The sequence below is a fragment of the Babylonia areolata genome, chromosome 20, assembly GCF_041734735.1.
Source record: "Babylonia areolata isolate BAREFJ2019XMU chromosome 20, ASM4173473v1, whole genome shotgun sequence".
NCBI lineage: Eukaryota > Metazoa > Mollusca > Gastropoda > Neogastropoda > Buccinidae > Babylonia > Babylonia areolata.
This window is the reverse complement of record NC_134895.1, coordinates 53,269,531-53,284,600: the sequence shown is the minus strand read 5'-3', so window position 1 is coordinate 53,284,600 and position 15,070 is coordinate 53,269,531. Positions and strand designations below refer to the sequence as shown.

The 15,070-nt window shown below is 41.3% G+C and overlaps 1 protein-coding gene across 9 annotated transcripts in view; it reads right to left on the bottom strand.

The window, feature by feature from the left end:
- Positions 1 to 9,375: 9,375 nt before the first annotated feature.
- LOC143294722 (uncharacterized) overlaps positions 9,376 to 15,070 on the bottom strand; it is a 60,968-nt gene continuing 55,273 nt past the window's right edge. For 8 of the 9 annotated variants that reach the window (XM_076606154.1, XM_076606153.1, XM_076606156.1 and 5 more), the window contains 2 exons: positions 14,194 to 14,314; positions 9,376 to 11,665 (listed from right to left, as the gene is read on the bottom strand). In XM_076606154.1, coding sequence (XP_076462269.1) covers positions 10,656 to 11,665; positions 14,194 to 14,314 — 1,131 coding nt within the window. In that variant the 3' untranslated portion in view covers positions 9,376 to 10,655. The remainder of the gene's footprint in view (positions 11,666 to 14,193; positions 14,315 to 15,070) is intronic. The other variant, XM_076606160.1, reaches the window with a different exon arrangement.

Below are 15,070 nucleotides of genomic sequence, written 5' to 3'. Positions count from 1 at the left end.
TTATTTTTTATTTTTTATTCATTCAGTTTTTTGTTTGTTCTTTTTACGTATATTTATAAGCATGTGGTACGTCCGCATAAGAAGAAAATAAAATAGATAAATTTTGTATTTGGATTTTGTATTTCGACAGACAACACCGTGATAATGCAACTGAAGGTTATTTGTATTTGCATTTTGTATTTGTATTTCTTTTTATCACAACAGATTTCTTTGTGTGAAATTCGGGCTGCTCTCCCCAGGGAGAGCGCGTCGCTACACTATAGCGCCACCCTTTTTGTTTCTTTTTTCCTGCGTGCATATGTATTAATTCCTATCGAAATGGATTTTTCTACAGGATTTTGCCAGGAACAACCCTTTTGTTGCCATAGGTTCTTTTACGTGCGCTGAGTGCATGCTGCACACGGGACCTCGGTTTATCGTCTCATCCGAATGACTAGCGTCCAGACCACCATCAAGGTCTAGTGGAGGGGGAGAAAATATAGGCGGTTGAGCCGTGATTCGAACCAGCGCGCTCAGATTCTCTTGCTTCCTTGGCGGACGCGTTACCTCTAGGCCATCACTCCACTACTATAAACTTCAACATAACAAAAAGGTTTATTAGCATTAGAAGTGGTCGATTTTGTTTTTGTTTCTGTTTGTTTGGTTGTTGTTTTTCTTTCCATTTGATTGTTTACTTATCTAATAACTGTTTACTTTCCTCTCACGATTTTTTTTATACTAAGAAACAGAAGTACCCTTGCAAGTGAATTGTCGCTGTAGTACTCTGTAATCGTTTACAAATATGTTAATGGTGTATTTCGTCTACAGTGGTATGTATGAACGTGCACAAATTCTGGTAATGATGATGATGATGATATTTCAATTTTAGAAATAATAACCTTCAATGCAAGGGAGAAAAAAACAAACAAAAAAAACTACAACCACCACTTTTACACAATGCAGCAGTGCTAGACTGGAGTACAACTGTTCATCTTGAAAACGTATAAATAAGTTTTTGTTTTTTTTAAATTTAAAACTATTTACTTATCAGGGTTTCTGACACATGGCTCATTTATACATAGGAATATACTTACAAGACAGAGTAAGTGAGTGAGTGAGTGAGAGAGAGAGAGGGAGGGGAGGGAGCAAGAGAGAGGGTGTGTGTGTGAGAGAGGGGGGGGGGAGAGGGAGTGAGAGAGAGAGAGAGTGTGTGTGTGTGTGTGTGAGCGAGAGAGAGAGACAGAGACAGAGAGAGAGAGAGCGGAATACGAACACAAAACGACTATAAATACGGAACTTTTTATTCAGCTGTATGCTTGAACCCCAAACTGAAAGGGAAAATCATACCAATCACACAGTTTTCCAACAACAGATATTGATTAAATTGATTTTTTTCTTTATGAGGGAATCCTTATTTGCACCCTGCCCTCAATGCAAAGGGAGAGAGACCGAGATATAGACAGAGATACAGATGAACAGACAGGCAGACAGGCAGAGTGACAGACAGGCACACACACTCTCTCTCTCTCTCTCACACACACACACACACTCATATGGATCCTACATTTGGTTCCCATGGGCTGAAACTAAAACTACCAGTTCATTCAATACACGAATGATAGATTTCTTTAGAAACCGTATTTCTTCGAAACATTCACATGAAGAAAAGCATACAAAATTTTGCAAACTGCTTCTAGGGGTACATTCTAAAACAATGAATCTGCCAACTCTAGCAGAATTGGGCAGATTTCCAATTGGAATTCATATTGCATGCAGAGTTCTTGACCACTGGACTCATATTCTGGATGCACACGATGATAGCCATATCAAAAAGGTCAATATGTCAATGATGAACCAACCAGACACAATTGAAAGCCCTGGATACTATTTGTAAAGAATATTCTTCACAATGTAGGATTAGGTCATGTTTGGATTAATCAGTCGACATTTAGTAACAGCAGACTTAAATTCACATTACGTCAACAACTAAGAAATAGATATGTACAATTCTGGAAACAGAGAAAAACTGAATACAATAGGTTAGACTTCTACAACAAAATGAAAAGAAACGATTATCAAATTAAGTATTATCTAACTGATAAAATCGATCCTGCTCACAAACAAGCTCTCTGTCAACTCATAAGCGCACATTATTTAAATATCGAACAAGGAAGATATGCCAACATTCCCAGAGAAGAGAGGTTATATGACATATGTGAAGTTGTTGAAGATGAATTACATTTCTTAGATACGTGTGTCTTATTTCATAATTCGCGAAACCTTCTAATTACAACTGCACAGCAGTATGATCATCAATCAAATGTGATCACTAGAAAAATACAAAACAATATCCCCAAACCAAGTGATTTATTCAACTGCCATGACTGTTAAAAAACACTCGCCAACTATGTATTTCATTGCATGCGTTTTAGATGACCGTTTATTTCTTTGTTCCTTTTGTTTTTTGTTGTGTCTATTAATCCATCGGGATTTTATGACAATAAATGAAGTCGAGTCGAGTGGAGTCACACTCACACAATATCATGGCGACAACGTACGCAGCAAGGTTACTACACAGTACATAACGAAGATGTATATAAATGAAAAAAAAAAAAAAAATGCTGAGTTTAAGTTATTATCTGAACAGAAGAGCATATATTTTAAAAGAACACAGACTGCACAACAGTAACTGTATTGTGTTGTATTGTATTGTATTACTCTTTTGTCACAACAGATTTCTCGGTGTGAAATTCGGGCTGCTCTCCTCACGGAGAGCGCGTCGCCACACCCCTTTTTTCAGCCAGCTTGTGTGTTTACTTTCCGATTCAAGTGTGTGGTATTTTTTTGTTTGTTTGTTTGTTTTTTGTTGTTGTTATTGTTGTTGTTAATACAGAATTTTGCCAGAGAAACCCTTTTGTTGCCGTAGGTTCTTTTACATGAGTGTTGCACATGGGATAATAATACTAGTTTTTTCATATTGCGTCTTTCATTAAAATACAGTGATGCTTAAGGCACATTACACGAGTAAAATATAACAAAAATAAAAACTCTACACAAAAACCACAACCACATGTAAAAAAATAAAAATAAAATAAAATAAAATAAAATTTAAAAAATCACCAAAAACCTCCAAAAACCATTCCGTGTGAACGAAACAGTCACCCTAAAACAGCGAACTGGACCAAATATCTTCTACATAATTAAAAACCAAGCATTAAAGCATGCACAGACGATATGCACACACACACACCCACACACACATGCACGCACACAGAGACACGCGCGCGCGCACGCACAGACGCGCACATCATTATGATATATGTATGCATCTGTGTACACACGTCCGAATCACACACACACACACATGCACGCACACAGAGACACACACACGCGCACGCACAGACGCGCACATCATTATGATATATGTATGCATCTGTGTACACACGTCCTAATCACACACACACACACACACGCACACGGGATCTCGTCCAGACCACCGCTCATGAACCAGCGGAGAAGAAAATACCTGCGATTGTGGGATTCGAACCAGCGAGCTCAGTTTCTCTTGCTTCCGAAAGGCGGACGTGTAACCACTAGGCCATCCCAGCCGTGTAGATAACTGAGTTTACATTTGAATGATTTTGTATTTGTATTTGTATTTTGTATTTCTTTTTATCACAACAGATTTCTCTGTGGAGAGCGCGTCGCTACACTACAGCGCCACCCATTTTTGACTCACTTGTGTAAACAAAGTGAGTATGTTTTAACCCGGTGTTCGGTTGTCTCTCTCTCTCTCTGTGTGTGTGTGTGTGTGTGTGTGTGTGTGTGTGCGTGTGTCCGTGGTAAACCTGAATATCGGTGGACTGCATGGAACAGAAAAGCAGGGGAAGTAAACGAGTTACAGAGTGATAAATAAAAAAATGCAAAATACAATGCACACATTACAAACAGAAAAATCCAATTCAATATATAATCATACACAAGCAAGACATGCATTCATATACACACACAGATTGATGTGTTTGTTTTTCGTTCCCCCCCCCTCTCTCTCTCTCTCTACACACACACACACACACACACTCACACACACCACCACCACCACCACACACACACACACACACACACACACACATATATATATATATATATATATATATATATATATATATATATATATAAAACTCAAACCAAAGATACGCCAAGCGTGTGGAGGATAGACACTCCATACTTAGTCCAGTCAGTGCATTCATATGAGTTTCTGCCACAGCTCTCTCTCTCTCTCTCTCACAAAGAGGCAGACAGAAGCACACACACATACTTATTTGTATGGAAACAAGAACATACCCAGTACTACACACACACACACACCCAAAACAGTATGGCTGGCTTCATGGTGTAGTAAAAACACACCAAAAACCCACACAGTATATACAAGTGAATGCGGGAACTGCAACTCGAGAAGAAGAAGAAGAAGAAGAAGAAGAAGAAGAAGAAGAAAGAGGATATGTATTCATTTGGGTAGTTTTCTACTGGAATTATTTCCAGCAGCAGCACCAACTATCTCTTAAAAAGTGTTTGACATAACTGGATTCATAGAATGATGAAATAATGTATGTGATACAAGGCATAGAATCGGTAACCTTTGACAATCTATCATTCCAACCACGGTCCCTAATCGACCTTCCTCACCCTGTCTTCCACCCCCATTCTCTCTAATCCCCTGTCATACACACTCACATACACATGGTCCTGAGGCCGCGGTAGTATTTACAACTTCTTTTCTCTCTCTCTCTCTCTTTTTTTTTTTGAGACGTGCATTTTTAGCGTTGTTTCGAAACTGTTTTGAAGGGGGACGATGGCAGAATGGTACAGATGCTCATCATCTGCCAATGGCAGAATGGTACAGATGCTCATCATCTGTCAATGGCAGAATGGTACAGATGCTCATCATCTGTCAATGGCAGAATGGTACAGATGCTCATCATCTGCCAATGGCAGAATGGTACAGATGCTTATCATCTGTCAATGGCAGAATGGTACAGATGTTGACGGGCGCAATAGCCGAGTGGTTAAAGCGTTGGACTGTCAATCTGAGGGTCCCGGGTTTGAATCACTGTGACGGCGCCTGGTGGGTGAAGGGTGGAGATTTTTACGATCTCCCAGGTCAACATATGTGCAGACCTGCTAGTGCCTGAACCCCCTTCGTGTGTATATGCAAACAGAAGATCAAATACGCACGTTAAAGATCCTGTAATCCATGTCAGCGTTCGGTGGGTTATGGAAACAAGAACATACCCAGCATGCACACCCCCGAAAACAGAGTATGGCTGCCTACATGGCGGGGTAAAAACGGTCATACACGTAAAAGCCCACTCGTGTGCATACGAGTGAACGCAGAAGAAGAGAAGAAGAAGACCTTCCTCACCCTGTCTTCCACACCCATTCTCTCTAATCCCCTGTCATACACACTCACATACACATGGTCCTGAGGCCGCGGAAGTATTTACAACAAGGCATTTTCTTCTTCTCTCTCTCTCCTATTTTTTTTTTTTTTTTTTTTTTGGAGACGTGCATTTTTAGCGTTGTTTCGAAGCTGTTTTGAAGGGGGACGATGGCAGAATGGTACAGATGCTCATCATCTGTCAATGGCAGAATGGTACAGATGCTCATCATCTGTCAATGGCAGAATGGTACAGATGCTCATCATCTGTCAATGGCAGAATGGTACAGATGCTCATCATCTGTCAATGGCAGAATGGTACAGATGCTCATCATCTGTCAATGGCAGAATGGTACAGATGCTCTCATCTGTCAATGGCAGAATGGTACAGATGCTGATCATCTGTCAATGGCAGAATGGTACAGATGCTCATCATCTGTCAATGGCAGAATGGTACAGATGCTCATCATCTGCCAATGGCAGTGTCGGTGATGGATTCCAGGTCTTGCCCTTCTCTCCTTGAGAAACTGAAACTTACAAGTTGACTGTTGAGTTGTTTGTCTGAGAGCAATGGACAAGACTCAGAGAATTCCAAGCTGTCAGGCCGAAGATAGAAAAATGACCTCTTTTCACTGGAGTTCAGGAGGTACAGGGAAACGTTTACCGGATATCTCAACGTTCTGTCAGGCAAGTATGGGTTGAGAAGTTAAGAGGTATGAGAGCATGATGCCACAACTGACGCACTGAAAGCAGACACTGACAACTTAAGACTCTGGCTCGAACAGGTGATCAGTGAAGCGTCTGCAAGAGAGCTATAGCGCTCTGGCTCCTTGACATTTGAGAAGTAATATTTCCATGGCAGACGTTGCAGCCCTGAACAGAATCGGAAAAACTGCCACCAAGATTACCGGGGCTGATCTACCTTCTCTAGACGAAGCGGCTACTCAAAAAGCAAAATCAATCAACCAGGACGAATCACATCTAGCTTTTGGGATTTTCGAGATGCTCCCCTCTGGTCGACGGTACAAAAGTATAAGGACGAAAAACAATCGCTTCGCCAATAGCTTTTTCCCTAAAGCAGTCATGGCCCTGTCTCTGGAACAAATCCAGTATGATAAATAGAATTGTGCAATCAACAACCATCTACCTCAAGATCTAGTCATAAGCCCCATCCACGTGCAATGTGCAGCTTCTGTTCAAACGTGTGTGTGTGTGTGTTTGTGTGAGAGGGAGGGAGGGGGAGAGAGAGAGAGAGAGAGAGAGAGAGAGAGAGAGAGAGAGAGAGAGAGTGTGTGTGCTTGTGCGCGCGCGTGCATGTGTGAGTATGCACAAGTTTTTGTATTGATATGCACATGTATGTATCCTAATTTCTACTGTATCTGTGTTTGTGTATGATTTTCGATTTCTGTTCGTACCTTGTATTGTACTGTTCCCCCACCCCACCCCCAATATTCCTTGTGACCCCGATAAACTTGGTGATAAAGACGTATTCTATTCTAATAAGAACTGCACTGTTTTGGAAAGTCTAAAACTTGGTAGTTTTATCATTGGCAAGGGCGGCTAAAAGAAAGAGCGTTGCAATAACATAGATGAGACAAAATGAAGGTGACAACCAGTTTGTTGGCGGCATCTGAACAGAAAGGGCACGTTTGACTAATCTCACAAAGCGTAAAGTGAGATTTACTCATTTTTCAAAGCTGAAAGTAAAGAATTTTGCACAGACAGTTTACACGTGTCTCCACGTGTCATGACAGAGAACCCAGCTGAAAGCCGAGGTTGTAGACTAAAACGGGAAAAGGCATTTCAAGTCAGAACAAATAATACACTTTGTACTGATCTGTTTCAGATTGTTTCCAGCATATGTCAACGTGAGTGAAGGTTTTGCCATCAGTCATTTTCAGTTTGCTGTGCTTCATCCACCAAGCTTCCTTTTTCAAAGCAGGTTTTAAAAATAAAAGTGACAAGCCAAGTGCGGAGTATCTGAGGCAACGGCAGAAGCATGAAGTTGAGAGATGTCAGCAAACAGATGACAGTGAGATACTGACTGTGGGATGACCAAACTGAGATGCTGTGTATACATTGTCAAATCTACTAGTTCTAGGTTAGAACCTTGTGGCCCTCCCATCTGAACATTCATGGAATAGACTGGTGTCCATTTACATGCATAAACGCATGCAAGTCGGATACAACATGTTCGGTGTATCCACGTTGCCATGCTTCATCCAATGAGTAAAATCATTTGTTCACCCACTGAACTGACACGTGGAAAAAAAACTTTAAAAACATTTCTTTGAAAAATATTTATATGAGTGTTAACCTCTTGAGTGGCAATGATGTATGTGTATATCTCTCTCTGTCTCTCTTTTTACACACACACACACACATATGTATACATATATGTCTGCTAAAATGCTTCAGTATTTGCCAAGAATGTACATATACATCTGCATCGCCTTATTCATAATCCCATTTCTAAAGTTGCTGTTCCCCAGTATGAAAGCTTGATGTGTCTCCTTTAATCAATCATGATGATCAGCGTCCAATCAGGAGACTGGATGACACTTTCACAATAGCGGACAATGAACTACAACCAGGCGCCCAATCAGGAGACTAGATGACACTTTCACAATAGCGGACAATGAACTACAACCAGGCGCCCAATCAGGAGACTGGATGACACTTTCACAATAGCGGACAATGAACTACAACCAGGCGCCCAATCAGGAGACTAGAAGACACTTTCACAATAGCGGACAATGAACTACAACCAGGCGCCCAATCAGGAGATTAGATGACACTTTCAAAATAGCGGACAATGAACTACAACCAGGCGCCCAATCAGGAGATTGGATGACACTTTCACAATAGCGGACAATGAACTACAACCAGGCGCCCAATCAGGAGATTAGATGACACTTTCAAAATAGCGGACAATGAACTACAACCAGGCGCCCAATCAGGAGATTGGATGACACTTTCAAAATAGCGGACAATGAACTACAACCAGGCGCCCAATCAGGAGATTGGATGACACTTTCAAAATAGCGGACAATGAACTACAACCAGGCGCCCAATCAGGAGATTGGATGACACTTTCAAAATAGCGGACAATGAACTTCAACCAGGCGCCCAATCAGGAGATTGGATGACACTTTCACAATAGCGGGCAATGAACTACAACCAGGCGCCCAATCAGGAGATTGGATGACACTTTCAAAATAGCGGACAATGAACTACAACCAGGCGCCCAATCAGGAGATTGGATGACACTTTCAAAATAGCGGACAATGAACTTCAACCAGGCGCCCAATCAGGAGATTGGATGACACTTTCAAAATAGCGGACAATGAACTACAACCAGGCGCCCAATCAGGAGATTGGATGACACTTTCAAAATAGCGGACAATGAACTACAACCAGGCGCCCAATCAGGAGATTGGATGACACTTTCAAAATAGCGGACAATGAACTACAACCACGCCTTGGTGGCTCAATACTGCAGTGTCAAGTCTTGCCAGATTTGAGATTCTTGCACATCTTGTTTCTTGCGACGGGCGCAATAGCCGAGTGGTTAAAGCGTTGGACTGTCAATCTGAGGGTCCCAGGTTCGAATCACGGTGAAGGGTAAAGGGTGGAGATTTTTACGATCTCCCAGGTCAACACATGTGCAGACCTGCTAGTGCCTGAACCCCCTTTGTGTGTAGATGCAAGCAGAAGATCAAATACGCACGTTAAAGATCCTGTAATCCATGTCAGCGTTCAGTGGGTTATGGAAACAAGAACATACCCAGCATGCACACCCCCGAAAACGGAGTATGGCTGCCTACATGGCGGGGTAAAAACGGTCATACACGTAAAAGCCCACTCGTGTGCATACGAGTGAACGCAGAAGAAGAAGTTTCTTGCAAAACAAAGGAGAGGAGCGCGCAATTGCTTGCCGTTATCAGATCAAAAAAAAAAAAAAAAAAAAAAAAATCAAGCAATGATGATGAAAACACCTGCAGTGACCAAAACTTGTATGAAAAGAGAGAGAGAAAAAAAAAGCTCCTGCAGTTATGACTGAATAAGGCCATAAAAAAAACAACAAATGAATACCTGCAGTTACTTATCACATGAAAAATAACCCAGTGGAAAGACAACCTGCATTACCTACCTGACAAGATTTCTGTGGCATCTCCTTGTGAGCTTTGTTGGTAGCTGCCTCAACCTGAGCACTTACAATACAGGCAGTTGTTATATATATATATATATATATATATATATATATATATATAGTTTGTTTGTTTGTTTTTTCTTTTTTTTTCTTTTATAGGAGAAATCAGATGATGCATTAAAGTTCTGCAAATGAGCAGGATTGTCTCAGCATCCTTGGAAGGCTCTTTCCCGTTTTCTTCTTTTTTTTTCTTCTTTTTTGTTTTGTTTTCTTTGTTGTTTCTTTTTGTTCCTTCCATCAATCATTTTTCTCCTTTCTGTTGTCGTTTCTTTCATTCTTTCTTTCTTTTTCTTCTCTCATCTCTTTATTCTGTCTTTTTTCTCTCTCTCTCTCTCTTTTCCCCCTTGTAATCTGTCTTCTTCCCATTGTCATGCTCAAACATTTTCAAGGCCATGCAGCATATAAACACAATACATGGTAGTTCATGCACAATGTCTGAAAGAGGCGAGGTAGACACGTTCTCTCTCTCTCTCTCTCTCTGTGGAGGCATTAGTTTTATGCAAGTTCTTTAAGTACGTGTACATTTGATTTTACCATTTGAGTTGTATGTAGATTTGTATAGTGCTCGGGTATCTTGATGGACATAGATCACATTTATGTAATTTGAGCTCAGTTTCAAAGATAAGATACAGATTCTTACACTCACCATATCTGAATTTAGAAATGGACAGTTTTGCTATCAACAGAATCGTATTGATTTTTTTTTCTCTTTTCATGATCCGTGACGTCCATTTTCGTAGTTCCAAACAACGCTACTTTTTCATTCACGAGGATCACGAAGCAATACAGGCAGTTTGCAGACCATGGGAGAATTGCACATGTAATCTTTGCAGCACTAAGTTTGCTTAGGGAAGTCTACGGAATTAAAGTGTAGTGAGGAACATTCATCATGCTAAGCAAACTTAGCCCTGCTGAGATTGCTAATGCAGCCCGGCCCTACTCCTATGTCACTGGTTTTATGACACACCTGACTGCAGCTGTGCATGTCACAAGTATTTTGGGACTGAGCTGCAAGTTGTTGCTTCACTGTTCATGCCAGCTGTACCTTGTCAATGTCTCACTCTCAGCATCCGTCTCCTTGGCACTGTCTGTGGCGCTGCTTTCTTCCCCAACAAAACAGGCTGAGTCCCGCCGCCCCAGGGCCTTGTCATCAAGTGCACAGGCAGCGCCATGCACCACTGGGTCCACATGCAGCGTCACCTGGTCTCTCCAGGGGCACATCGCAGCATCCCTCAGAATATTCTCCAGCAGCAGAGGCTCCGATTCTGCGGAGCCACTGGCACCCCCGCCAACATCCTGTGAGTTCTGAAAAGCATGAAGAATGTCATCAATGCTGTACGGTCCAATGGTGTCAGTCAGCTGTGAAACAGGCTGACCTGTCTGAGAGTGATCCCTGGAACATGGATTGGCAGAGGTGCCAGAAGAAGTGGGAGTTGCCTGAGGAAGTGGGTTTGTGAGAAGCTGGTCACACATGGGAAGCATGTCTAACTGGGGATGTAACATGTCCCGTGAGCCTGGCAGCCGTGGGGAAGTCAAGCTGAAGGAAGATCTACCAGCTGCCGATGAACTGTTTGTGTTGTGGAACTGTTCTGACCTAGGTACATCAGGGCTGAAGGTGTTCTCATCATCATGTTTTCCATCATCATCATCATCATCATCAGCTGATGACGATGATCCTCCTGTGTCCTCTCCACCCCAGTGTGATGGATGTAGCAAAGGTCTGCTTTCAGACTGAAGTACTGGCAAGGTGTGCTGACTGCTTATCCTTGGCTGCTGAGGCGCCACTTTATATCTGGAGGAACTGCTGGTTAAAGACTGTTCAGCACAACCACTGCCGTCTTGTGAACTATATTCACTGTCATCACTTTGATCATGTGCTGATTCAGACCTATGAAATCCTGCCTCTTGTTCCCTGTCACTGTCACTGCTACGCTCCTCTTCATTTATGTGATTCAGTTCCGATGCACAGGGGTAATGCTGATCGCTGGTCTCAACTGCAGAATAACGGTCTCGGGTCACCCCCGCTGAACCTGCTGAACATACATACAGCAAAATGTTGATGGCACACAACCGCTGATATGTCTATTTAACATGCAAACAGCCTGACATTTAAATCACTTTACCATGCACCAAATTTCCAAGCAGCATTATTTAGTAAACACTTCCTCAATCTTTATGGTTTCATCAGTACTAGACAACACCGTTTTCAACACTGAACCAGTCTCTCACCTTGATGACAAATTTTTCCAAGCATTTTAAAGCTCTCCACAACATGACTGTCACAGCTGGCAATCACATAAATATTTTTTTTAAAGACTCAATTTATCATTTTCTACATTACAGAAATTCTGTCTGCCATTGACAGTGGCATACATTCTATATAAAAAAGAATTTGTTTATCACAAATGTTCAGTGACAGATCATATGAAGTGGAACCACTTCAGCTGAATCTTTTAAAACTATCTTGATTGATTTAAACAAAATAAATCCTTTTCCAGAGTTAAGATATCTTCTCTCTCTCTCTCTCTCCCTTCAGGTTAGGTGTTTCTCCCTTAAAAACTCATAGATATCGCTTCCTTGCCCGATCACCTGAGAGTATGCTTTGTCCATTTTGTAGAAGTGCTCCAAAATCTGAAATTCACTTTTTGCTTTTCTGTTAAAACTATCGCCACATCAGGGAAAAGTATTTACCCCGCAAATTTTTCTCCCGCCCATCAGCGTTTTACATGACACTTTTGATGGCCAGTGACAAACACTGTAAAGCTGTTGCGTGGTATATTTTTGAGGCTTTAAAAAAAGAGGCATTCAGATTTACTGAAAGTGTATAACAGTTAACTTATCAAATTATTAAAAGTTAAAACGTGCTTAAACTTAAATACCTCCTTTAACCGAACGATTATCAATCGCACTGCTGTGTATGTGTATGTCTGTACTATTGTTTGTATGTGTACCGATATGTATTCAATGTTGTTTACTTGATTTTGGCGTTTGTTTTTACTGCACTTTTGTTGTTGTTGCTGTTGTTGTTGGGTTTTATTTGTTTGTTTGTTTTTATTTTTATTTTTTTATTTTTTGTCCTCGTCCCTATGACATGGGCATATGGCCTAGTGCATTAAATCATCTGACTTCTGAGTTCTCTCTGTCTCCCTCATACACACACACACACACACACACACACACACACACACACACACAGAGTCATGCACAAACACACACCTATACTTACAAACAAATTCTAAAATAACAAAAAAATCCCAAAGAAATGAAAGGAAAAAAAGAAACAACAACAACAACAAAAAACCCCCTTGAAAGTAAAGACATACTTTTCATCCACTCTTACTGGAAGACTTAATTCTTAGTACTGCACTGGACACAAAATGTTGGCCAAAAGAGCAAACTGACAGACCCAGTGTGCCACAGCACAGCATATGACACATGATACAGTCTATGACACCTGTTTTACCGTTACTGTCTTGACATGGTACAGTCTGTGACACCTGTTTTATGGTTACTGTCTTGACATGGTACAGTGTATGACACCTGTTTTATGGTTACTGTCTTGACATGGTACAGTCTGTGACACCTGTTTTATGGTTACTGTCTTGACATGGTACAGTCTGTGACACCTGTTTTATGGTTACTGTCTTGACATGGTACAGTCTACATACACCTGTTTTATGGTTACTGTCTTGACATGGTACAGTGCGTGACACCTGTTTTATGGTTACTGTCTTGACATGGTACAGTCTGTGACATCTGTTTTATGGTTACTGTCTTGACATGGTACAGTCTACATACATCTGTTTTATGGTTACTGTCTTGACATGGTACAGTCTGTGACACCTGTTTTATGGTTACTATCTTGACATGGTACAGTGTATGACACCTGTTTTATGGTTACTGTCTTGACATGGTACAGTCTGTGACACCTGTTTTATGGTTACTGTCTTGACATGGTACAGTGTATGACACCTGTTTTATGGTTACTGTCTTGACATGGTACAGTCTGTGACACCTGTTTTATGGTTACTGTCTTGACATGGTACAGTGTGTGACACCTGTTTTATGGTTACTGTCTTGACATGGTACAGTCTGTGACATCTGTTTTATGGTTACTGTCTTGACATGGTACAGTCTGTGACATCTGTTTTATGGTTACTGTCTTGACATGGTACAGTCTACATACATCTGTTTTATGGTTACTGTCTTGACATGGTACAGTCTGTGACACCTGTTTTATGGTTACTATCTTGACATGGTACAGTGTATGACACCTGTTTTATGGTTACTATCTTGACATGGTACAGTCTACACACACCTGTTTTATGGTTACTGTCTTGACATGGTACAGTGTGTGACACCTGTTTTATGGTTACTGTCTTGACATGGTACAGTGTGTAACACCTGTTTTATGGTTACTGTCTTGACATGGTACAGTGTGTGACACCTGTTTTATGGTTACTGTCTTGACATGGTACAGTCTGTGACACCTGTTTTATGGTTACTGTCTTGACATGGTACAGTGTATGACACTAGTTTTTTGACACCAATTCATTGTCACCTGTTTCTGTTGGCAAACTGCTGATGCCTGAATCACTGGGCACAACACTGTTGCTCTGACCTCCAATTCTGGAATCAGAGACTGTCGGCAAGACTGTTCTCATGCCATAGGTCTTGTCACTCTGCGCATGGAAAGGAAACCATTATGGAACTCAGATGTGTAATACTATGTATGTTCACAACATCTACAGAAGTGTAACACTATGTATATTTACATTTTATCTACTGAAGTGTGACACTATGATTATGTACATTACCTACAAACAAAATTCACTCTGAAGTGTAACACTATCTCTACATACATTATCTCCAGGACAGAGTCACTCAGAAGAGTTAAACTATGTATTTTTAAATTGTCTACAGAACAGAATCACTCAACAACATCCCTGCAGAACTTTGAAACATGGCAGAGAGGCAGTGACTGACATCCTAACTGCCATCTGCAATGAAATCTGACACACAGGCAAATGAGCCATGCTGTGGACCCAACCACTTACCATCACCCTCCTAGAAAAAAGGAATCTCCAACACTGCCAGAACTACCGCACCATCAGTTTGATCAACCATGCAAGCAAAATAATGATTAAAATCATTCTGGACAGATCACAGCTGCAAGCAGATACCACCATTGCTTGCTGAAGAACAGTGTGCAGCTGGGTGGATATGTGTGAACTTCGTGTGCACACCCAGGTGCTCAGTATGATTGTGTGGGTGTGCAGTGTGCAGCTGGGTGGATATGTGTGAACTTTGTGTGCGCACTCAGGTGCTCAGTATGATTGTGTGGGTGTGCAGTGTGCAGCTGGGTGGATATGTGTGAACTTTGTGTGCACACCCAGGTGCTCAGTATGATTGTGTGGGTGTGCAGTGTGCAGCTGGGT